At 54.1% G+C, this 25,112-nt stretch overlaps 3 protein-coding genes across 3 annotated transcripts; 2 read left to right on the top strand and 1 right to left on the bottom strand.

The window, feature by feature from the left end:
- The first annotated feature begins 900 nt into the window (after positions 1 to 900).
- On the top strand, positions 901 to 2,450 carry LOC119103538 (radial spoke head 1 homolog). The gene has a single exon (XM_037227120.1). It carries the CDS (start codon positions 1,110 to 1,112, stop codon positions 1,572 to 1,574), a length of 465 nt encoding a protein of 154 aa, XP_037083015.1. The 5' UTR covers positions 901 to 1,109; the 3' UTR covers positions 1,575 to 2,450.
- Positions 2,451 to 2,564: 114 nt separating this feature from the next.
- LOC119103719 (protein NATD1) lies at positions 2,565 to 9,358 on the bottom strand. The gene is made up of 4 exons (XM_037227350.1): positions 9,335 to 9,358; positions 4,586 to 4,758; positions 3,883 to 3,995; positions 2,565 to 2,957 (listed from the first exon to the last, which is right to left on the bottom strand). The coding sequence occupies exons 2-4, from the start codon at positions 4,746 to 4,748 to the stop codon at positions 2,841 to 2,843; spliced, it is 393 nt and encodes a 130-aa protein (XP_037083245.1). The 5' UTR covers positions 4,749 to 4,758; positions 9,335 to 9,358; the 3' UTR covers positions 2,565 to 2,840.
- A 2,537-nt stretch (positions 9,359 to 11,895) lies between these two features.
- On the top strand, positions 11,896 to 22,094 carry LOC119103245 (WD40 repeat-containing protein SMU1-like). Its single transcript, XM_037226686.1, has 11 exons — positions 11,896 to 11,921; positions 13,325 to 13,391; positions 13,745 to 13,888; positions 14,986 to 15,100; positions 15,618 to 15,806; positions 16,301 to 16,417; positions 16,879 to 16,988; positions 17,551 to 17,774; positions 18,929 to 19,030; positions 20,753 to 20,945; positions 21,939 to 22,094. The coding sequence occupies exons 1-11, from the start codon at positions 11,905 to 11,907 to the stop codon at positions 22,092 to 22,094; spliced, it is 1,434 nt and encodes a 477-aa protein (XP_037082581.1). The 5' UTR covers positions 11,896 to 11,904.
- Positions 22,095 to 25,112: the final 3,018 nt, after the last annotated feature.

Genomic DNA, 25,112 nt, shown 5'->3' with positions numbered 1-25,112 from the left:
TATGTGGCAAAGGTTCCATTAAAGGGAATGTTCCACATTTGATGGTATTGAGGCAAACATCAAGTATGATGAAATAAGCTGACTCGTAGTGATTGGATCGCTATTAAGTGTAGAAGACTGGCCTAGACCCACCAAGAGGAAAATGTCGGTCACTTCAAAGCTGGCATAGGACATTCATTCCGTGTTGTTGCTTGATGTACACACTTAATGACATCAAACACCATACACGAGCCGGCGTTTGGTTATTGAATGAGGGTTAACATCATATATTAACATAATATTACGGCGATTGCGACGCACTCGAATGGTGTTTATGCCCATGCACAGCGCTGTGAACTTTGACTGGAAACATTCGGCACTGTCTTACTCTGTCAGTGGAACCCCATCAGTTGATGCATGAAGCCTTGGAAGAAATGGGTCTGCGGTTTACTGAGATGAGATATAAGGGATAAAATTTCTCGAGCATTTTGGCGATTGCCCATTCTAAATTCCATCCTCTTCCGTATAACGCGTATTTGGAAGCCAGCATCACGTGGCTTAAAATATACTTGGCACAGTAGAAATTTCATGGTCCATGTATTTTGATCACTTCGGTCCAAGCAGCATCACTGGTGTTAGCAAAACAATGTTGTGTATCATTTGACACTCATACCCAATTTTGTGCTCACTTTGCATAGGTCTTAAATTAAGGAAAATGACAAAATGTGCTGAGTGTGTCCATGTCCCGAGCGCCGGGATGTGGCGCAATGGGGTGTGGCGGATGTGGCGCACGTGTAAATACATGGAAGAGAGCGAAAGAAGACTGTTATTGAGGAAGACACAGCAATAGACACGCACGAGATATGGAGCAAAATTTGCCAATTCCTCTGCCTGAGCTATGAGAAAATAAATCGGGGTCCAGCAGTTGACGCTAATGGCGAGGCCCTGGCCAAATCAATATTTTGACTGCTGAGGAGAGCTTGTACGTTCTGCCCATTCCCTTCGCATATTGCACCGGTATTTGCCTTCATGCATTCTGGCCGACTGGTTCGGGGCCTCTGGCGGTGCTGTCTGGAAATCGATGTGGATAACAAGGAGTGCACCGAGGAAAAGAACGAGGACCGGCAAACATGTTATCCGTCGAACGAGACGCAGAAACTGACCCAGTCGAGCAGCGACCTGGAGAAAAGACCGGCAACGCTGAATTCCGATTTCCCAACGGAGATTCCTACAACGGAGGGTACCGAATCTGGCCAGAGGAGAAGGCCAAGAGCTACGGCATTGTCCGCCATGGAGACGGCACCTACACCACCAGCGATGGCGACCAGTACACCGGCACCTGGGCCGAGGACACTCTGGACGGTGCGGTCACCATCTGTTTCGTAGACGGAAGCACGTTCAGCGGGACCCTGCAAGACGGCCAGTACGCGGGACCGGGCCGCTACAGCTTCCCCGATGGCTCCTACTTCGAAGGCACATTCACGTGCAGCCAGATCTCCGGCGAGGGCGTTTGGATGGACGCCCACGGGCAGGAGTGGCGCGGCCAGTTCGCTACCGACAAGGCACTCAGCCTCAGGTTCAAACACAATCTGTGACGAGACGGAGCCGTCAGTCGTAGGCGCCCGGTGTTCGCTAGTTTTTGAAGGGCATGATGGCAGTCGTCATGTATTTGCTTTGGATTCCCGCTAGTTGGAAGAAAGTAGAGGTGGAATTAGGGCGCTCTTGGCAAGCATGAGTCGTGAGTCATGAGCATGAGCCATGGGTCTGCATTTATTCTTCTGACGACCGGAGCTGAGGCCGGTGCTAACGGTCGTTAACACCCCAGTTGACAATGGTCATGTCTGCAAACAACATTGTTTACAGGATATTTCCCTACTTTTCGTTTTTCCCAATGACAAATATGAAGGAATCCAGTGAGCATGGCAAGGAATCCGATCAGCATCGTAAAAATACCCAATATCATGGTCTATTCAAGAGTTGGTGCAAACAACATATCCACCACCCCTCAGTCCAGCGCGCCATCATCAAGACGATGCGGGTGGGAAGGACCTCGCATGTTTTACCAACGATTAAGCTTAAGCAATCCAATACACGTGATATGAAAGCACCTCACTAATATCGTTTATCCATCCATTGCTAACTTTTCAAACACAGCACTGGATGAGTTGTTGAGTTGCTACCGCGCCGCAGAGAGCATTGTTGGTACCAAAGGCGATTTCCGAAACAAATCAAGAAAAACGCATACGAGTTCAGCAACACAGTGTTAACTTCACTCATGCATTCACTTTTACTCGAGAAGTAACCACCACGGTCGTTTTGCGGCACGAGTTGCCTCTACCAGCCCGTTGATGCGAGTTCCCTCCATTTTTTTTAACTCCGTTAACCCGAGACACAAAGACATGTCATCTAACATCCCGGTTAGAGCCACATGACGATGCCATCAGCGCGATACCACTCCTCAGTCCAGCACGCCACCCCCCCCCCCCCCCCCTCTCCTCCCAGTCCAGCGCACCACCACCCCTCAGTCCAGCGCACCACAACCCCTCGGCCCAGCGCGCCACCACCCCTCAGTCCAGCGCACCACGACCCCTCAGTCCAACGCGCCATCCACCCATCAGTCCAGCGCACCACAACCCCTCGGCCCAGCGCGACACCACCCCTCAGTCCAGCGCACCACAACCCCTCAGTCCAGCGCACCACAACCCCTCAGTCCAGCGCGCCACCACCCCTCAGTCCTGCGCGCCACCACCCCTCAGTCCAGCGCGCCATAATAATGTAACCGCTCCCTTCGATATCGAAATAGAGTTAGCACTCTTGCCAGCTGTTCCCAGCCCCATGGAATCCAATAAATCTACACTCGGCTATTCCACCAGCCTTCTGGCATACTCGGTGGATGGGTTATCCTTGAGATACTTCTGCAGGTACCAGCACGTCAGCTTCATCTTCTTGTCCTCCAGGATAACGTAATCAAAGGCAGCCTGCAAACAACATCAAGCTGATGAAGCGGTCTACAAACATGAATCTAACGGTGCACCTGTGAAATTTTGAGAAAGCCGCGGGCACAAGATATGTACATTTGTGACATTGTGAGAAACGCCTGCGTGAAATCACAAAACTATCAACGCATATCAATTGATGAGCTGAGATGGTAATTGCCACGTTGGAGCTAGCGAAGGGCATTCATTTATGTACAGAGGGGGCAGAGAAATAAATTCACCAATGGTCAAAAATCGAGGAGCAGACATTTTCACCATAAATGAACCGTTCCACGAGTATACTGCTTTCAATAACTAACAATGAATCAAGCACTGCACTTAAATACAATAATTTTAGACACGGAAATTTTAGACATGTTCAAAACCATCTGCATTAAAACCAACCGGCACCATTGTTCACACATGGACAGAATCGATCTTCTGGTGCTTAAGATACAGGCATTGGGGCGTTATCACCTTGTCAACCAATGCTCCCGCCAACGTCACCCAACCGCCCATGATTTATCAGTTCTTGTCTTCATTGGTTGCCCGCTAGTAAGACCACTGTTTGCCGTTGCTATGGCAACAGATCGGACGGCAGCATTTGGTGCGCAGTGTTCAGGACAGGGTACGAAGCGTAAGCCCAAAGGCCAAACACAAACTGGTAGTTGACGCCAACACAGCAAATACGCGCGTCATGTCATTCACCATTGTCGTTCGTCCCGGGAGTTTGACAGTACACCCCTGGGGTTCCACAAAAAGCGGTGCAATGCAATGGCGTTTGAGTACTAACACGAAACATCGTAATCCGAGAATGGAAAGCCGCAAGGATAACTATACTTAACATAAAACAATTGTTTGCTGAAAACTGAAAAGGGCTGCAATCCAGTCCGCGGTGGGCTGATGGCTGCCAGGCCTTTCCACTGACCTTGGCGAGAAGTTTCGCTACGCCCCGCCCCCGGAAGGACTTCGGGACGACCGTGTGCTGCAGGTCCAGCACGTCTTCCGACACGTGCTCATACTGCAGGTACGCCTTTTCGTCTGCCAGGAAATGCCAGTCAGAACTGTGAATTGTCTGGTGGAAAAACCACAGAGCCGGGCATACAATGACTAGGACATGTTTCTAAATCAGCAATCTGAAAATGGCACAAGAAACATCTTAAGCATCATCTCGTCAGGCTGGCGCCCTTTTAGTCTTAATGGTATAGGTATCGAAAGGCCTCAGTGTGTGAGGAGAAGGTGCAATGCCAGTTTTGCCATGGATCCTTTCTTTGTATCATCATGAGGGTTGACATTTGACATGAAAAGTGGGGAATGATTTCTTCCCCCTAGCCCCCGCCGCTGCTCCTAGGTCTATGCTTCACAGATCATTTCAAATGAAAGGGATTAGACGGAGCGTTGGGCTACACAAAGCCCGAGCCGTACTCCGCCCGGGACACCGGTCGGGTTGTGCACGTCCTCAGGCGAGACTGCCATCGGCGCCCCAGCCTGCATGGCCGTCGGGTCGAACCACGGCTGACGTTTTCAGCCCGCCCGTGCTGCCAAGAGGCGCCGCGGAACTGCAGGATGAGGCGGAGGTGGGCGCGGGAGGCCAGGGCCATAAGTCGTCTCGAGCCCATGCCGACGATTACCGGAGCCGGGAAGCTCGATGAACAGCTCGCGGTCGACGGTGTCGTGCTGTACAGACAGTGGCTGGCCGGCCGCGGACGCCGTCTGGTGCCGCGAGGATGCCGCTACCGACGCCGAGGGCCGCACCACAGCACGTCCGGACCGCGCCGCGGCCCGAGTCAGCATCGCCGTAGGTCTGCAGAAGCACACGGCGGACCGGGATAAAAGCACACGACTCTTTTGGTGCAGGTGTACGCTTACGTAAGCGTTTTCGTCACGGATGCTGGTTTCACGCCTTCCAATATGCATGATCGGGCGTGTTGCGACGACCAGGGAGAAGGATCGACGGAGTGGATAATAACGGCTCGAACAGGTGACTGATCCTTCGCGTGTGGACCGACTACCTCCGAGGATATCGCAGTGCCGACGCGGGCTGCAACTGTGAAGTGTGCCTGAAAAAGAAGCCACTACGCCTCCATCACCAGGTTAGAGCCCTTCTCCGTCCCCCCTTCTCCCCTGAGACCCAACTCCGGTGGTACTTTCTAAGCCAATAAAATCAATTTAAATTCTGTTGGCAGCCGAGTGCCTTTTTGTTTCTTACCGGGAGCGGGTTATTCTGGCTGTGCCCCTTTGACGGTCCTCGACAAATTCATTCTCGGAGCGAGTGTGCAAAATCCGCTTGGAGAGGGGATCCGGTACAAAGCGAGTAAACGTTCTGACACCAGCAAATTCACATGAAGTAGTCGAGGGGGTGGATAGAGAGACGGATCACGCCATGGAAAACACGGCTGTGGTGCTTGGCTTGGCTTGCTTGCTTTCACTTGGGCATGCACCATTTCTCCTCCTGTAGTTTGCGGAAGGATTGAGGCAAGGTTTTTGTATCACGGATGAACAAATTGCTCGGGCTTCCGCCCCGTCTGGTGTGTCGCTGGGGGCACATTCTCTGTCCCGGCCACGGGCTGAATGGCCATTCCGATCCCACTCAGGAAGGGCCAAGGACCACTCACTGATGCAGAAATCCGCCATCGCCGCAGGTGATCCAATACAGGACACAGAGACTCCAGTCTGGCCAATCGGGCCGCTGGCTAAAATGACATAGAAGCCTCACTGTGTACTGGAGACCCCAGGTAACACAGGGGCCATCCACTGTCTCCCGCGGACTCTCCTTGTAAGTCCTCAATTTTTGTCATTGTCAGAGGGCCGGACCAACGCAAAAGGTCCCCTGACATTCAGGGTTCCGTCCCTATCCCTGCCCAGCAAATGTGCTCTGGCCAAGTCGGGGCCCACTTATGATACATAACCCCTCGCGTTAGTCACTGTGAGCCCATGACCGACATAGGGACACCTCCTTCCTTCAAGGGCCCAACAAATGCAAATGGCGGCCACCGACACTGTCCCTGCTTAGGAAATGGGTCTCCAGGACTCAGTCCGACAAGGAGTTGAGCGTCCGGTGTTGGTGTCCTCTGGTCAACACAGAGGTTCGCATTGTCCCATGAGGTCCCCAGTCGGTGCAAGAGCTCTCCGACTGACATTCAGGGACCCGGCCCCACGGGCCCCGTACGGCCCTGCATCCCTTGCACCCTTCCTGAGTACGCGCGGAGCGAGGCCGGCCCGACCGCTCCCGCACCCACCGAGCACATGGCCACAGATGCGCGCGGTTCGAGGCGTTCGGAAAGCAAGCCTATCGCGCAACCTTCACTGAGACACATGAGCGGCGACAATGTGGCGGAGGGTCCAGGATTTCACGGCGTCTTGCATCAGAAACTGGTGTGACCTGACGCGATGAGAAAACGAAAGCAGCCCTGGCGTAGGAGGGTGCAGGGACTGCTCCCTCTGCTAACGGCCCATAAGCATGTTCCGACACGGACTGCAGGTAAAGCTACGGGGCTTCAGTGTGGCTGGGCGGTGACCTGGATGCCATGGCCGGTACAGGTCGGTTTGGTGACAAAAGCAGGCGGTCAATGTCGAGGTCATCCGGCTCGGTCCAGCTCGGCCAACCCGGGCAGGGGACATTTGGACGGGAGAACGGTCAGCAAACTGGCGTAAAACAACGCTTCGGAAAGGACTGTTCACGAGTTGTACGTGTTTTTTTTTCACTCGGGTCGCGCTGGATGCGGCAAACACAACCCCAGCACGAAAGGTGGCCGATAATTCTCCCTGCATTAAAGGTCTGTAAGTCAGTCCGCGGGCGTATCCAGTGGGCTAATTTAAATTGAACAATCCCTTAGTCCCAGGGAGACTGGCAGGGCGACCGCATGCGCAGTCAGCATCCGGCGATGCCGTGACAATAGTGGGAATCAAATCTCGTGGGTAGAGGCATCACTTGATATGCTTTCAGGGTGGTGGGTGGGGGCGGGGGGGGGGATAAGCTCCTTGAATGCTGGCGTGAGCCCCTCAATGTACAAGAGGAAAGAGGGAGCGATAGGCCGGATAGATTTAAGTTAATTACCTTAACTTTTCGTATGCTACGCATCGAGAAGTTTGTATGGTAGCCAGTGTGTGCCAAATAATATTAGGTACGCACCTCATTTCTTGTCATAGCATTTCCTTCATAGGTTGGACGAGTCTGGGTGTGTTTGACGCGTTTGTCACATGATCATGTCTGGATTGAAATAAAGGACAAGTGACAGCAATAGGCGCCAACTTTTCAAAGCAGAGGCTGGCCCAGATAAAAGCAAACCCATGTTGCCCCCAAAACAGTGGCAAGTGTAGCTATTTGTCGCCCAATCGTGGCTGTGCTGGCTAATCGACTGGTCAGCGCCAACGGCACCTGAATCCTACAACCCACACCTACAACGCAGTACCTACACCCACAACGCGGTACCTGCACCTAAAATGCGGGTACCCACACCTACAACGCGGTGCCCACACCTGCAACGCCGTCCCTACACCTACAACACCGTGCCCACACTTAAAACCCAGACCTGCAACGCGGTACCTACACCTGAAACGCGGTGTCCACACCTGCAACGCGGTACCCACGCCTGCAGCGCGGTACCACACCTACAACGCCGTACCCACACCTGCGACGCGGTACCCACAACTACAACGCCGTAACTACACCTACAACGCCGTACCTACACCTAAAATGCAGTACCCACACCTGCAACGCGGTACCCATACCTACAAACGCGGTACCCAGACCTACAATGCGGTACTCACACCGACAACGCCGTACCTACACCTACAACGCCGTACCTACACCTAAAACGCGGTACCCATACCTGCAACGCGATGCCTACACCTAAGAAGCGGTACCTACGCCTACAACGCCGTACTTACACCTACAACATGGTACCTACAGCTACAACACGGTACCTACACTCGCAAGGCGATCAGGTACAGCAGTAGTCACCAGTGCTCCCTTACCAAGCTTTAAAAAAAAATTGTGAATCGCTCAAAATTCTGAGCTGTTTAGCGTAAGACGGCTTCACATCGCCTTGAACAGGGAACATTCCTCCGCAGTAAAGCAATTTTATATACCACGAATTAGGGCGTGTCGACTAAAATGAGGATATGGCGCCCATCCTCTCATCTCATCCTCATCCCCGCTTTATTTCAGCATCGGAACGCAGCTTAGAATGGGAGCAATCAGGTTTTCGGGATAGATTACACCAGACTTTTGGCCCGCCCCCCCCCCCCCCCATTTTACACAGTGGCACCCATGGACTATGAGGGAGCCCAGCCTAACTCGGCCCACTCAAAGCCGGAAGGATGCAGTTTGTTCTGTTCGCAAAACCGTCCGAGAGGGCCAGACCGGCGTAAAACGCGGCGACGAAAGGGACCAATTTAAGACTTACAGGTACTTTTTGGTGAGTTCGGACCAAGCGGACAGCAGGGGGCGAGCGGGTCGGGAGCAAGCCTTAGTGACTACTACCAAGAAGGGCTAGTTTTCTTAAACATAGTACGCAAGCCAGATGGTAAATGAGCACACGGCCAAGGGTCGAACGTTTGGGGAATACATGTTCAGCATGGTCACGGGCCCATCCGAAGAAAGGCGCTGTCAGAAAAAACGCCGGCACTGGATGTTGGGGCCACGATCCGGTACTTTTCGAGCGCACAGGGTGAGCACGTGGGGCAGTTACCTCTAGGGAGAGACCGTCACCTTTCTGTAACGGGATAGCTAGCTATCCCGTATCGTGACAACTACTGGCTCCGGAAAACGCAACAGTTGTTTTCGAAAGAATGTCAGATTAGAAGAAAAGGAGCTTTCTCATGCGAGGATAGTCCAAATTGCCACCGAATACTTAAACACAGCACAAGAATACGCAGTTTAGCGCCAAGCAAGCGTGTCAAATTTATTGCATGGCGTATTTACATGGCATGGTCCCGATGGTTTTATATAGTTTCGATAGTTCTAGTCGTTTTCTTTTTCGGTCCATAGTCCTCAATAGTTAAAGGTTCAAATTTATCTCTTGTTTATTAGCGTTAACATTTATTTACGCATTTATCAATCCACGTTTTCAATTTTATAGCGGAGCTTTTGACGCCTCTCGTTTCCTTTATTTTCATGGCGTCGTGTCAATTACTATGACGTCAAACAATGTCTACTGCACAACTACAATCCATCCTTAAACCTTGGACACCGATGAGGAAGAGCCCCAAACGTGACCGCCGGAGCTCCGCGGTCGTGCGGGATAGGTTGCTGGCGGGGTTCGTGGTTACATTTAAGACATACGCGTTGAGCCTCTTTGAAAAAGTGTTTATTATCTGAGGTTGGAGGTCCCGACATGGCCATCGAAATTGAATCCGCCGAGTAAGTACAACCTTACCTGCTGTCGCCCGCAACCGGCGCCCTCGCTACGCCGCGTCTTCTAAAATCTGTGGGACCTCGAGTCGGTAGATGGTAGCGTCCTCGCGGGGCATTGGCCCGTTTCTCTCATTGGACCTAAGCACGTATTTTCAGTTCGGTAGACAGTCGTATGGTGGTTTTTGGCGCACATGTTCCAAAATATGCGAATTTTCGGAAATGCGATGTAGTCACTTACGAATGAGTCAAAATGGCTTTAGTTATGTATATTATATCTGTGGAAAATAGAAAATAACATGAAATAAAAGGATCATCAGGAGGGTAGCTTTTTTGGTCTCATTAATGAGTCAACACCATGTAATAAGATTATGTTCAAGGTGATTTCAGGCATAATCCCAGCCAGTTGGTATTCTGTTAATAAGGCTGGAATCTCCCCAAACTGGGCCATGTTTTGAATATTATGGGAGCAGGCATTATTATGATACATGACATTTATGGCCATGACCGATTAGTTATGCCCTATTCACCTTGCCATGGGGAGCTGTGTGCAATGGCAAAGGGGATACCTATGGCACAACATTTGTAAATAAGTTAATTATTTGCATGACCAAGCCCATGCTTGTGAGAGCAACCCCTTCTATTCCTTATCAGCTCAATGATGAAACATCAGAGAATGCTGTTTTAAGTGCCAATGTGCACCAACATGTGATTGATATGGTAGTGCAGGAAACACAGTGGTGCAGGAAATTGTAATGAACATGTGCCTTAGTGATGAAACATCACTGAGTGCAGATTTGTGTGATAATGTGCACCAGTATGAAACTAGTATGATAGTGGGGGAGCATACAATAGTACATGGATTACCCCTTATATACAAAGGGAGTATCTTAGTAATGGTACCTTTTGCATGTACTTGGGGGGGGGGGGGGAGGCTGAGCTAGGTGCTGGTTTAGCCAGTGTTCTTGGCAAATGGCACTTTCATGTTCATACTGAGCATTGTTGAGCATATTCATATTGAGTATTCATTGATGGGCTATCAACAGCAGTTATGCAGTGGGTGTTGAAGAGACGTGTACAAGATCATGCTTCAGAATCCATGGTTTGAGGAAAACTTATATAAAATTGAGGATATAAATTGGTAGAGATATTAATGTTTACCTATATTTAATCACATCTGCATGCACTGCAATTAAAATGCTAGTTGTGAAACTGTTCACTGTTAAAGAAAGCTCATATTTTGTCATTAGGTGCATCATTTCCTATTTATTTGTGCTCCAGCTCCCTCATTTTTTAGAAGCGAGTGGGCCAGATGTATGAAGAACAATGTTGATGGCATACTTTGTGGGTAGGTTTGACCATTGGTCACTGCCCAGCCCCCCCCCCCCCCTAACTCCTGTTGTCTAACTACACACCCCTATCTTGCATGTCTTACTTGAACTAGAAATGTCTTCAGGCATAACATCACAAGAGGTTTAGTTTTGCAAACAAGTTCAGAGTGTGAGGGGGGGGGGGGGTGAGAGGGAGCTAAGCAGGGAAACATTGTAAAACCTACCCAAATAGCTCTTTTTCTGCATGGATCCTCCATGGGCTGACTTTCATATCAAGGATGGTAGGCTGTTTCCCCAAATAGTGGGAAACTACATCCCTCATCTCTAGCCTTGAGCTGCAACAGCTGCAGACATAGCACTCTTGAAGGATCTTAATAATCAGATTGCCCATCCACATTCAACCATTCCCCACACATTCATAGCTCACCCATGGTCAAATATGTAATCCACATAAATATGTGATGCCCACCTATCCAAATGTCCACTCATTTCACACGAATGTTTACTAGCCATGGGGAGATAGATTTAGCTGCCATCAGCTCGATTGAAATGGAGTAAAAAAGCACAAATATGAGATCATTTCTATAGACTTTTAAGGGTGCTCAGTATGTGTGTTATGTAGGCTTTTTGCATTGGTACAAAAACAAAATATCAATATTATTCAGCTTTCAGGTCTTGAAACATTGGAAAGTGTTCAGATATATACCTTGTATGTATTTGTATATTATGCATCAATGGTTTTCGCTATCCATTTCATCAGATCAACTATTGGTGTCTGATGACTAGCATTGATGTTCGCTGTCATGTGAAGATCTACTTCTTAGGAATTGTGCTATTGTCAGTGCAGTTAGCTTCTAAAATATCGCCCCAGAACAGATAGAGGTTGTGCTAATATGCTGATCAAAGCCCCAAAAGCTCCCCCTGGCTAGTCTGCCATTTATCAGTATGTTTCAAATTAGTCAACACTATCACCTGGTTGCATTTCTAAAAGTCATATTGAGTTTGAGAAGCATATTTTTAAGATGCATGTTACTTTTCAAGATAGGTTGGGCACGCAATATACATTTCAGATGCCTTCTCTTAAGATGTATTATGCATATGCTTCTCTGCAACAACTGTTTGACCATAGTTGTACTTTGAACCCCACTCAGGAAGTGTTTCATCTGACAACTGTTTTTGCTGTCTCACATTAAGACATGACCTGCTTCAAGTGATGAGCTGCTTCATCTGACATTGTTTTTGATACCCCAGTTTCAGATGTTATATGCTTCAAATTATGAGGTGGGTAGTACTGCATGGTCTGGACTGTAATGAAGTCTTGTGTGTGCACAATTCTACTTCTCAGCAACTGAGTATATTTGTTCCTGTGAGCCAGCTCAAATGCACTCTTAACCTGTCACACAATAAGATAATTGCCACTAGACCCATTTAATGCTGTCATTCACTTGTTTGGAGTTGCCCTGAATTTGCGAACTCAGAGCTGCGGAGTGATACCTGTTGTACCTCTACAAATGCTCATGTGGTGGGTCAATTGACCCTGTAACTTTCTCAAAATAACTCCCGACTAGCGCGACGTAGCTGCGCTGAACTTTCTATTCCTTGGGAAATACAACAACTGATCTTTAAGTATAAAATAGATGTACCTCGTTCGGTCGCGGACCTATGACAGGCCAAAGGCCATTGCCTCTAGGAAAGGACAATTGTGTGGAAAATAGCTCGATCCGATACGATAACAGAGTGCAAAAAAACATATTTTGGGATGGTTTTGTCACTGACATAAAATAACCCTGACAACATTGTGTTTGGGGGAAATGTATCATTGAGCATTAGCATCTTTAAATGAAAATTTACGACTACTCGTAGGTTTGTGGTCACTGTGACCTTCTGAAGGAAAAATAAGACCACTGACCTGAAATGAACACCAGTGCCTTTTGCTTAGTAGAGGTATTACAGTTTAGGTGGCTGGGTGAGGAGGTCTGAAGGGACTTCAGACATTTATTGGAGGTTGGAGCATGTTTGACCTTATGTTATGCAAAGGAAGGCCAGAAGCAACCTGAGATCCTCAAAATTTGACACAAGTGGGCTCACATACAAAGCTTGTCTACTGTGTGAATTGTGGTGTTTCTAGCCCCCTTAATTTTTGAGTTCTGACGGGCCTCACTTCTCTCGCCTCCTCACTTGCTTTTGCCTCAGTTCCCAGCCCCATCAAAGCGCGTCGAGTTCAGCCCGGCCACCGGCCGCTAGCTAAACCGCTCATCCAAGTGGCAGTGTGATGACAGTGCTGGTAGCTCAGAGATGGTCGCGGCTGGTATAGTTGTGCTGCACCTTACCCTTTGTTGCACCGTTCACTGTTTTTTTCTTTAAATACCGTTGCTGCTTCTTGAACCTGCCATCCAAGAAGTGTGGTGGGTATCAAAACGGCATTCGGGCCGCTGGCAGATTCAGCCAAAAAGGATCATGGAGAGATATCATTTTCTACCTGTGCATGTTACAACAAGCTGATTCCTGACAAATTGAACCCCTGGTTAGTTGGCGTGTGGCGTTATTCGTACGGGACCAATGCAATTTATGCGGTTTTACTCGAACCCAGAGCTTCTGGGCTTAAAGGCTGGTGTCGCCAGCAAGACCCCGGAGAAAGTAAAGGAGATTTAGACGTTGTTTACCGACGCCGTTTTTACTTTCAGCGTTGTGCGACTTATTCAGCAGTATCTGAAGGAGAACAACCTGATGCGCACACTTCAGACGCTGCAGGTAATATGCTTTTCTTGGTCCCAAATCTTGCTGTGCCTCTGATCTTGGACACATTTGACCATAAATTCATTTGTTTATGCGCACAATTTGTTTTTTTGCAGGTGCTTCAATTTTGACTTGTATCTGCCTACCATGTGTGTGTATCTGTATGTTATATGTTGTCCGTCAATATAGCCGCGATAGTCGGTCAGTCAGCACATTACAATCGGACGCGGGTAAAAATTACACGCATTGTTCGAATCAGAAGTGCTCAACTTTGCCTGGGTGTGATATGTATTGTCCTTCGTGTGGTGGGCTGTTGAGTCGTGGCACACAGCGGCTCATTCAATATCGGCTTTGTGTTCCTGGTGCAGGAAGAGACAACGACATCACTAAACACCGTGGATTCGGTGGACAGCTTCGTGGCAGACATCAACAACGGTCACTGGGACACCGTTCTCAAGGCCATACAGTCCCTCAAACTGCCAGACAAAAAACTCATCGATCTCTACGAACAGGTGAGGCCCGTCCAGAGGACGCCAACGCAAAGCGCAGCTACTGCTGTGATAGCGGGGTATGGGGAGATGCTCTGTTGAACTGTGGAACAGTGCGTCGCGGAAACGCTTCCAATTACCGCCCTGTTAAACCCGAGCGCAGCACGGGACTGCGGGCGGCGTGCTTGCGACTGGTGCTGATGCAGAAGGGCTGCGGCACGCGGCCCGCCGCCGCGTCATACTGCGGCTCGCGGCCCGCCGCCGTGCCGCAGTATGGCGCAGAGGTACGCGGCCGCTGCCGTCCGCCAGCCGCCACGCCGCTATCTCTGGCATCTCTGGTGACGTGGTGTGTGTGTGTTGTGGCGGGCTTGTTCCCACTATGCGCTTGCAATGACGAGCAAACCTTCCAGCTCCGCGCGTGTTCTGACGGTCTGATCACTACCCGGTACGTGCTGTGAGGGTTCGATCACTGCCCGGTACGTGCTGGGGCGGTTCGATCGCTGTCCGGTACGCGCTGTGACGGTTCAATCACTGTCCAGTACGTGTTGTGACGGTTCAATCACTCCGGTACGTGCTGTGACGGTTCGATCACTGCCCGGTACGTGTTGGGGCGGTTCGATCACTGTCCGGTACGCGCTGTGACGGTTCGATCACTGCCCGGTACGTGCTGTGACAGTTCGATCACTGTCCGGCACGTGCTGTGACGGTTCGATCACTGTCCGGTACGTGTTGTGACGGTTCAATCACTCCGGTACGTGCTGTGACGGTTCGATCACTGCCCGGTACGTGCTGTGACGGTTCGATCACTGCCCGGTACGTGCTGGGGCGGTTCGATCACTGTCCGGTACGTGCTCTGACGGTTCGATCACTGTCCGGTACGTGCTGTGACGGTTCGATCACTCCCGTACGTGCTTTGACGGTTCGACCACTGCCCGATACGTGCTGGGACCGTTCGATCACTGCGCTGTGTGTGTTGTCGAGTTCTGATGCATGTCCTGTGTGTTGTGACGGCGCGCCTGCGGTGACGGCGGCGAGGTGGATGACTGTGCGGTACGGCGGCGCGCCGGCCCGCCGGCGGTCGAGGCGGCGGGCCGGACCTGACACACCGGCCGCCGCTGCAGGTGGTGCTGGAGCTGATAGAGCTGCGAGAGCTGGGTGCAGCGCGCTCACTACTCCGCAACACGGACCCCATGATAATGCTCAAGCAGCACGAGGCGGACAGATACGTGCATCTGGGTAAGGCCGCCGTCGTCCGGCCGGGCTGGGCTCGGGCCCGGCGCCGTCACGGGCCGGCGGGGAGAGGTAGCGGCCGCTGCAAGGACGGTGAACTTTGTGCCCTTCATGGCCGCCGTGTTAGGTGTCAAGCACCACGGCAGTGTCAGTCGTCAAGCACCGCTGCACCGGGCCGGGGTGTGCCGCGTGGGGCAGCTGGTAGCGTGTTCTTGGCGATCAGGCTCAGCAGTCGTTTGTTTCTGCTGCGGCTGCTGTAACGGATGCCTCGAAAGCGATTGATGCGCTTGAAGATCGCTGTAACGACGAAATGTGGTCAGTCACGTCCCTGTGGTTTGATATGGTGTTCCAAACAAATGTTTGTAGAGTCACAGTGCACCGGATCTTAACCAGTGTCAGATTCACCGAGAGTGACGCGCACCACCGACTCCCCCCCCCCCCCCCACGCACACACTACCGGCTCGCCTGCTCCACTGGTGCCCCGCCCCGTGACCGCCCCCCCCCCCCCCGCCGCCTCTGCTAGAGAACCTGCTGGCGCGCTCCTACTTCGACCCGCGCGAGGCGTACCCGGACGGCTCGAGCAAGGAGCGGCGCCGGGCGGCTATCGCGCAGGCGCTGGCCGGCGAGGTATCGGTGGTGCCGCCCAGTCGCCTGCTGGCGCTGCTCGGCCAGGCCATGAAGTGGCAGCAGCACCAGGGCCTCCTGCCGCCCGGTGGGTGGCCTGCCGACGATGCGCCTCGGCGGCGACATCATTGGGGTGGGGGAGGGGGGCAGGCGTTGGCGTGTGGTGTTGAAGGGGATATGGGACCAGTGCGGGTGTGGGACTGGGGTGGTGGATGGGGACAGTGCAGGCATGAGGGGGGAGGGGGTGCGTGTTTGGGGGAGGGACATTATAGGCGCGGCGGCCTTGTGGTGGAGTGGTTGTGGGTACAGTGCAAGTGTGGAGGTAGGGTGGTGGAGTGGGTGTGGGTAGAGTGCAAGTGTGGAGGTAGGGTGGTGGAGTGGGTGTGGGTACAGCGCAAGTGTGGAGGTAGGGTGGTGGAGTGGATGAGGTTACCGTGCAGGCGCGGGGACGGGGTGCTCGCCGCGCTGCTGCTGCCCGCGGCTGTCCTGCTCTGGGGACTGATCTCGGGCCAGACTCGTGTGCGGGCGCGGTCAGGGCTGGTGGGGGGAAGGCTGCCGTGTGTGACGCCCCCTCGCCGACAGGCACCCAGATCGATTTGTTCCGAGGCAAGGCCGCCATTCGTGAACAGGAGGAGGAGACCTACCCCACGCAGCTCTCCAAGCAGATCAAGTTCCGCAAGACGCACCCCGAGTGCGCCGGTGGGTGCCCGCTCGGTAGACGGCGGCTTCGTCACGGCCGCAGAGGCGATACATTACCATGTGGCGCGTGCTGACGATGGGCAAGGCCCGCTGGGGCCGCCGTGATGGCATTGTTTGCGTTAGCGTCTGTGGGGGTGTTTGAAGGAGTGGCGGAGGGGGGGCCCTCCCTGCTATTGTTACCGGCTTGCGGCAGCGCCGCGCGCAGCCGACGCAGCCACGCACAGATGCAGCTGGATTTCGCGGATGTCACCGACCTCACCGGGGCTTTAATTGGCGTAAAATATGTAGTGGCAACAGCAAGGCATTTGCTACGTCGCCGCCATTGCTGCGGCCGCATTTTGTGTGGAAAGTGTGTTCGCTGGTGCCGGGGGACGGCTGTGGTGCAGGGTGCCACCCGGCGCTGGTCGGCCCGCCGGTAGCGGCCGGCCGTGTCCCACTGGTGACCTGCGCCTGCGCCGCAGCCTTCTCGCCGGACGGCCAGTACCTGGTGACCGGCACCGTGGACGGCTTCATCGAGGTCTGGAACTTCACCACGGGCAAGATCCGGAAGGACCTCAAGTACCAGGCGCAGGTGGGACGCGCCGCCATGGCCCCCCTGTGGGGCGACTGAGTTGTTTGCCGCAGCCGAGGTGGGGTGTGATGACGTCAGTAGCCGGAGAGGCAACGTTTTGTGACACCAGTGCATTCGCCGTGAGGCATGGCAGGCAATAGCGTGGTGTGTGCTGGGCTTTCATTCTGTGGGGCGTAAGCGTGCCGCGCTGTTGTAAACGGATGACGTTGTTAAGTGATATTGCCCTCCCAGCGTCTGTGACTGGACGGGCGTGCGGTCCATTCGGTGGCCCGGAGCTGTCCGTTTCCGGCCTGTGACCTTTTTACGGCTTTGGCCTGTGACCGTGACGTGACCTCCGATGTATCAGGCTGACCCTGACTCGCGACTCATGGCTGGTTACCGTGACCCGTAACCCCATCACCTTAACCCTGTCTCGCGACCCCTGGGCGTGACCCTAGTTCACGTCAGTGGCCCCATGTCGCGACCCTGACCCGCGGCCGGCGAGCGTGGCGCGTGTTCCGCCACCGGCACCCGCGACCCCGATGCCTGATACGCCTGATATCATCGCCGCCCGCGGCCGCAGGACAACTTCATGCTGATGGAGGAGGCGTGCCTGTCGCTGGCCTTCAGCCGCGACTCGGAGATGCTGGCCTCTGGCAGCCAGGAGGGCCGCGTCAAGGTCTGGAAGATCGCCACCGGCCAGTGCCTGCGCAAGTTCGAGCGGGCGCACACCAAGGGCGTGACGAGTATGCAGTTCTCGCGTGACAACAGTCAGCTGCTGAGCACGTCCTTCGACAACACGCTTCGGTGGGGGCCGGAACGGTGACGAGCGGCGGGCGCCCTCCTGGTGAACACCCCACCCCCCCCCCCCGCGGGGTCGGGGGCGTTTATCGGGCCGGGCGAAATGTGTTAATGTGTTATGGTCGGCTAGTGGTATGACGTTGGTTGTGTATCACGCTAGTTGGATGCTGAAGGGATTGTTGGGCAGCGTGGAGTTTCCCTTGAAGCGATTTTTTGCGCGTGATGTACGCCGTCGCGGTCTAAATCAGCTCAGTCTCAACAGATCTTCGCTTTTCTGTTGTTGCCGATGCTGCGTGGTACTGCGTCAAGTGTCCAGCACGTACAAATGCTGTATTTTGTCATCCAACCAATTTAATCCAGTTTAACACGCAATAAGGAGAAATCACCGGCCGTGACCGAGCGGTGATTTCGAATTTCGGTCACGTCTACCGGGAATGAAATGAAATGACAATACGACATCCGCTTGTCCAGAAGTGGGAACAGAAACTAAACGCCGGAAATTGTTCACCGTTCGGAGTATTTTTATCGCCTTGTCGCGCTCAAGCTGTGAAATCAATTTGGATAGACAACAAACGTCAGCTGAATACGGAGTTTGCTGCCCAGCATGAAGTGTGCCGAAATCATTCTTATCATACACTTATCAGCGGCACGTATTACCCCGCGCCCGACAAATGTGCCGGAATCATGTGTAAATGGGTTTCAGCACGCGTTTAAAATTATAGCTAGCTCAGTTTACATAGTTTTACACATGTATATGTTGAAAATATCTGACCTTGACGAGTCATAGTCTATGACCTTTTTCGAGGTCATATCGGTGCCATGCCGCTTATAAATGACAAACAGCGTTTGGCTCTATCAGGAAATGCTTTCTTGACTTTTTATATTATTTTGCAAAGCCGTATCACTCCGAAGTTAATTACTGTTCCGTTTTTGTTTAGAGGCTGTGTCATCCGGGATCAAGCATCATGTAAATTTGACTTTCGTCACCCAATTAATGTTTGAAAGTCATACGATGTAAGGCTTTAAAGTCTGAATTTTGCATATACTGTGTAGCCGTTGAAGTTAGGTTGAGGTGCAAAGACGGTTAAGGAAAGGTTGTAAGACGATTTTTCACTTGAGCGGAAAACTGTTTATCTCATTTCGACTGTGGTACGTTGCAGCATTCACGGTCTGAAGTCGGGCAAGACGCTGAAGGAGTTCCGCGGGCATACCTCGTTCGTCAACAGCGCTACATTCAGTGTGGACGGACACTGCGTGATCAGGTCAGCTTGGGGCGCAGGGTCGACGGGTCGCTGTCGTTTACCGACGTATTACGTGCTATTCTACCAGAGCGGATATACGTGCACACGACCGGCGTGCGGGGTTGTTTGGACTGACTGTAGCTCAAGTCGCTGGCCGTCAAATAAGCAGACTTGCATAGTCTACAACTGATCGCGTTATGGTCACAGTCTTCGGTGTATTTGTCCTGACGTTAGGCACGCTGCCCTATGTCATGCAGCCTGCGGTAGGTTATGATGACAGTCCTCAGTGTATTTGTCCTGATGTTATGTATGCTGCCCTGTGTCATGCAGCCTGCGGTAGGTTATGATGACGGTCTTCAGCGTATTTGTCCTGATGGTATGTATGCTGCCCTGTGTCATGCAGCCTGCGGTGGTTATTGATGACGGTCTCGAGTATTTGTCCTGATGTTATGTATGCTGCCCTATTGTCATGCAGCCTGCGGTAGGTTATGATGACGGTCCTTCAGATGTATTTTGTCCTGAACTCGGTTATGTCCACTGCTGCCCTGATGTCATGGCAGCCTGCGGTAGGTTATGATGATGCGGTCCTTCAGCTGTATTTGTACTGATGTTATGCTACTGCTGCCCCCTGTGTCATGCAGGCTGACGGTAGGTATTGATGACGGGCTTCAGCGTATTTGTCGTGATGTTATTGTATGCCTGCCCTGTGTCATGCAGCCTGCGGTAGGTTATGATGACGGTTCTTCAGCGTAATTTGTCCGTGATTGTTACTGTTATGCTGCACCTGTGTCATGCCCGCCCTGCGGCTATGGTTATGATTGACAGGTCCTTCAGCTGTATTGGTCATGATGGTACTGTGTTGCTTGCCCTGGTGTCATGCAGCATGGGTAGGTTATGATGAACCTTCCTCAAGTGTATTTGTTCCTGATGTTAGTATGCCTGCCCTGTGTCATGCAGCCTGCGGTAGGTTTACTGCTGACCAGGTCCTCAGCTGTCTTTGTACGTGACCCTGCTTATTGTATGCTGCCCTGTGTCATTGCAGCCTGCGGTAGGTTATGATGACGGTCTTCAGCGTATTTGTCGTGATGGTTATGTATGTGCCCCTGTGTCATGCAGCCTGCGGTAGGTTATGATGACAGGTCCTTCGGTGTATTTGTCTGAATGTTATGTATGCTGCCCTGTGTCATGCAGCCTGCGGTAGGTTATGATGACGGTATTCAGGGTATTTGTCCTGATGTTATGTATGCTTGCCCCTGTGTCATGCAGCCTGCGGTAGGTTATGATGACAGTCCTCAGTGTATTTGTCCTGATGTTATGTGTGCTGCCCTGTGTCATGCAGCCTGCGGTAGGTTATGATGACGGTCTTCAGTGTATTTGTCCTGATGGTATGTATGCTGCCCTGTGTCGTGCAGCCTGCGGTAGGACTGCACCGGTCTGTCGAGCTCGTCTGCTATCTGGATTCGTCTTCAGTATGCGATGGTTTCCAATTGCGTCGAGCTCCTCACCGCGTGACTGTGGCCGCCGCTGACCGCCGGCCGTCCGCGCCGCCGGCACGTGTTTAGTCCCCCCCCCCCCCCGTATCCAACTTGATCCCCTTCGGATCCCCCGCCGCGTCGAGCGCGCATCTCGACGTGCGCGAGTCGCACGCGCCCGGGTCGGAGTCCGGCCGTGCGTTCCCCCGTCGCGGTCGGCCCCGCCTGCCCGCGACCTCCGACCGCTGACCTCGATGCTGTCCGTCCGCAGCGGGTCTTCGGACGGCACTGTCAAGATCTGGAACGTCAAGACCACCGAGTGCATCAACACGCTGAAGCCGCTGGGCGGCGTCAGCTGCGAGGAGTGCCACGTCAACGCAGTGGCGCTGTTGCCCAAGAACCCCGAGCACTTTGTCGTCTGCAACCGCTCCAGCACCATCGTCATCATGAACATGACCGGACAGGTAGGGCAACGGGGAGAGACGCCGGTCGGTAGGTGAGAGGGGCGGCAGAGACGCCGGTCAGTACGGGATAGGGGCGGCAGAGACACGATCGTGAGGGGAGAAGGGCGACAGAGGCGCGATCTTTGTCACAAGCACGGTGTCGTCGTCTGCAAATTGCTCGGAAGTAAAATCCTTTGCGGTCGGCATTTATGGCGTTTGCAATTATGGTGAGCAAGGCAGCGGAAAACCGAAAATACCTCAGCTGTGTTTGCCTTGTGGTGAACTGGGTCACGCGCTAGTGAAGCGCTCATGCCGCGATGTTTTCATTCAGGCGCATCGTTTTACATTAAAAGTGCGTTTCGAAGAAGACATAAATCGGCTGCGCGCGCTCGACGCCGAGATGTGGTAGCTGTGCTTTGGACGGGTGCAGTCAGCCGCTGAGCACGACTTGTTCCATGTCTCGGCGTGCGTCGACTGTCAAAGTCGGGCACGAGCACTGCAAAGATCAGTGGTTTCGCGCTTGGGCGCGCGTGACCCGCCACAGACGCCAGCCTACATCTTGTAGACGAAAGGTGTGTGTCAGTACAAGCCCGACGTGTTTATGTTGATCTGATTGGGAAGTCTATATATGGTTTGTATCGTGAAACTGCATAAATATCGCTTTTGATCAGCTTGCTAACAAATGCATTGAAGTTTACGGGACAAATTTAAAACGAAATGATGTTCTTGTCGCTGAAAACCGTGTTAAGCTGCTGCCATTAGCTGCAAAGATATTACCTCGTGAGGTGTGTTACGGTTGACTAGCCTGGGCAGCTGAAGTCTTCCCCATATACGCAAGTTTCACCGAGCGCCGGTCTGTCTCGCGACCGCTGCTTCGGAAACATCCTGTTTTGGAGGGGTCCGCCGCCCCCCCCCCCGCCCCGTCAGCAGTGTGGACGGCGTTGTTGCGATGTGTCCTCCCTCTCCCACTTGAAGTGGGCGGCGACTCAGGCGGGTCTGTTCTGGCCTCGGCAGACGGTACGCTCGTTCAGCACGGGCAAGCGTGAGGGCGGCGACCTGGTCTGCTCGGTGGTGTCGCCGCACGGCGACTGGATCTACGCAGTGGGCGAGGATCTGGTGCTATACTGCCTGTCCACCACCTCGGGCAAGCTGGAGAGACGCTCAACGTAAGCGGCCGTGTCGCCTCATGCGCTGCTATGACGCAGGGCCCCAGCAACGTGGATTATAATTTTGCTATTTGCGGGAGGGGTGGGGTGTGCGTTGACGGGTTGGATCCCACTTATTCATCGCAGCCGCTTGCCGTGTCGTTCGGTTGTGGTTTCATATGCGGCGAGTCTGAAAGGCCACCGATGCATCGGGAACGCCTCAGATTGCATTGACCTTGAAGACTAAGCCATTTCCTCGTAGGGCACGGATGCGCCATTGCTTCCATTTGCGTTACCAAAACATCCAGCCGGGCTACTGTGACAGAGCTTCCCGACCGAACACCGCTCGGCGTGCCATCGAGGCAGCCAGCCCTGTCGGCGACCCTCCGACCGAAGCCAGCCCCGTCAGCGACCCTATGGCACGCCTGCAAACCCGTCAGCTGTACCCCCCTCTGGCCGAAGCCAGCCCCGTCAGCGGACCCTCTGGCCGCTGACAAACCCGTCAACGTGACCGCTCCTGCCGCCGCAGGTGCACGAGAAGGACGTCATCAATGTGACGCACCATCCCCACCAGAACCTGATCTGCACCTTTAGCGAGGACGGCCTGCTGCGACTTTGGAAGCCGTGAACGTAGCGCCGGCCGTCCCATTTCATCACCTCTCATCCGACGTGTGGCTGGCACGCGGTGACGTGTGGCTGGCACGCGGTGACGTTTGGCTGGCGCGCGGTGACGTGTGGCTGGCACGCGGTGGCGTGTGGCTGGCGCGCGGTGACGTATGGCTGGCACGCGGTGACGTGTGGCTGGCGCGCGGTGACGTGTGGCTGGCACGCGGTGACGTGTGGCTGGCGCGCGGTGACGTATGGCCGGCGCGCAGCGACGTGTGGCTGGCACGCGGCGACGTGTGGCTGGCACGCGGTGACGTGTGGCTGGCACGCGGTGGCGTGTGACTGGCACGCGGCGACGTGTGGCTGGCACGCGGCGACGTGTGGCTGGCACGCGGCGACGTGTGGCTGGCACGCTGGTGACGTGTGGCTGGCGCGCGGTGACGTATGGCCGGCGCGCAGCAGTGTGGAACCCTGCGTCACGCGTGTGGTGGTCAATACACTCCTCAACAAAGACAATGGGTGCTCATTTACACCAGATGCTTTTAACTGCAGAGCGTGATATGATTTGATTGCCTAGTCGTGACTATAACCATGACCAATCTTAGTGACATTTCCACCCAAGTCACAAAAGTCTTGGCTCTGGCAGCAGTAGAGGGTGGTATATCATCAGGTATTCTTTGCTCTTGTGGTTTTCTGGGTGCGGCGAGTTCATCACCTCAGGTCCGCCGGCAAAGTAGAACCCCGCACGCTGCCATCAGTGGCCCTAGCAGATGATTCGTCACAATTTGATAATTGACTGATATACCAGTGTGATCTGCATGTAAGTGTTTTTTTTTTATAATTTTTAGATAAACATTGGCTTTTCGTTCCAATACGGAAGTGCTAATGTTTTCTTGCAATGCACATTTCTTGCAGCTGGGCGGCAGTTTAATTGCATGGAATATTGTGTGAGTGGTGGGTGTCTCTTCAGATCTCAGGTACCCTAAGCAAAGAAGATTCCCAAGTGACATAACCAGTCAGCAGTATTTTCAGCGGGATGTTGTCATAACCCGCCACAGCAAATGATAGTAATGCATATATTATGGAACACCGTCGAGCAAAATGTGAACATGACGTCGAACTCGCGCGGGACCAGCATGTGCCAGTACACAGCGGCGGGACATTGCACCGTGACAGTATAGCCTCCCATGAACGATGCAAAACACGCCCATCAGCACACGTGACAGTCGCGCGGCTCCGGTGCCAGACGCAGCGAAAGCCTGCAGCAACTCGGGTCATCACCGGCAGCCCCGCGGGCCGTCACCAGCAGCCCCTCGGGTCATCACCGACAGCCCCGCGGGTCATCACCGACAGCCCCGCGGGTCATCACCGGCAGCCCCTCGGGTCATCACCGACAGCCCCGCGGGTCATCACCGGCAGCCCCTCGGGTCATCACCGACAGCCCCGCGGGTCATCACCGACAGCCCCGCGGGTCATCACCGGCAGCCCCGCGGGTCATCACCGGCAGCCCCGCGGGCCGTCACCGACAGCCCCGCGGGTCATCACCGGCAGCCCCGCGGGTCATCACCGGCAGCCCCTCGGGCCGTCACCAGCAGCCCCGCGGGTCATCACCGACAGCCCCGCGGGCCGTCACCAGCAGCCCCGCGGGTCATCACCGACAGCCCCGCGGGTCATCACCGGCAGCCCCTCGGGTCATCACCGGCAGCCCCTCGGGTCATCATCGGCAGCCCCTCGGGCCGTCACCAGCAGCCCCGCGGGTCATCACCGACAGCCCCTCGGGTCATCACCGGCAGCCCCTCGGGCCGTCACCAGCAGCCCCGCGGGTCATCACCGACAGCCCCTCAGGTCATCACCGGCAGCCCCTCGGGTCATCACCGGCAGCCCCTCGGGTCATCACCGGCAGCCCCTCGGGCCGTCACCAGCAGCCCCGCGGGTCATCACCGACAGCACCGCGGGTCATCACCGGCAGCCCCGCGGGCCGTCACCAGCAGCCCCTCGGGTCATCACCGGCAGCCCCGCGGGTCATCACCGGCAGCCCCGCGGGTCATCACCTGTAGCCCCGCGGGTCATCACCGGTAGCCCCGCGGGTCATCACCGGCAGCCCCGCGGGTCATCACCGACAGCCCCGCGGGTCATCACCGGCAGACCCGCGGGTCATCACCGGCAGCCCCGCGGGTCATCACCGACAGCCCCGCGGGTCATCACCGGCAGACCCTCGGGTCATCACCGGCAGCCCCGCGGGTCATCACCTGTAGCCCCGCGGGTCATCATCGGCAGCCCCGCGGGTCATCACCTGTAGCCCCGCGGGTCATCACCGGTAGCCCCGCGGGTCATCACCGGTAGCCCCGCGGGTCATCACCGACAGCCCCGCGGGTCATCACCGGCAGCCCCGCGGGTCATCACCGGCAGCCCGCGGGTCATCACCGGCAGACCCTCG

This window comes from Pollicipes pollicipes, unplaced genomic scaffold (assembly GCF_011947565.3).
Source record: "Pollicipes pollicipes isolate AB1234 unplaced genomic scaffold, Ppol_2.1 Scaffold_5724;HRSCAF=6776_pilon_pilon_pilon, whole genome shotgun sequence".
In the NCBI taxonomy this organism is placed as follows: Eukaryota; Metazoa; Arthropoda; class Thecostraca; order Pollicipedomorpha; family Pollicipedidae; genus Pollicipes; species Pollicipes pollicipes.
This window is presented reverse-complemented; position numbering and strand designations above follow the sequence as displayed.

Excerpts from the sequence above, each read along its gene's own strand:
- LOC119103538 (XM_037227120.1), top strand. The coding sequence starts at position 1,110 with ATGTTATCCGTCGAACGAGACGCAGAAACTGACCCAGTCGAGCAGCGA.
- LOC119103719 (XM_037227350.1), bottom strand. The coding sequence starts at position 4,748 with ATGCTGACTCGGGCCGCGGCGCGGTCCGGACGTGCTGTGGTGCGGCCC. Across the intron at positions 3,996-4,585 it reads CATCGAGCTTCCCGGCTCCG|ACGAAAAGGCGTACCTGCAG; the intron begins GTAATCGTCGGC and ends ATTTCCTGGCAG. Across the intron at positions 2,958-3,882 it reads TAGCGAAACTTCTCGCCAAG|GCTGCCTTTGATTACGTTAT; the intron begins GTCAGTGGAAAG and ends TGTTGTTTGCAG.
- LOC119103245 (XM_037226686.1), top strand. Across the intron at positions 17,775-18,928 it reads TCCTTCGACAACACGCTTCG|CATTCACGGTCTGAAGTCGG; the intron begins GTGGGGGCCGGA and ends GGTACGTTGCAG. Across the intron at positions 19,031-20,752 it reads GACGGACACTGCGTGATCAG|CGGGTCTTCGGACGGCACTG; the intron begins GTCAGCTTGGGG and ends GTCCGTCCGCAG.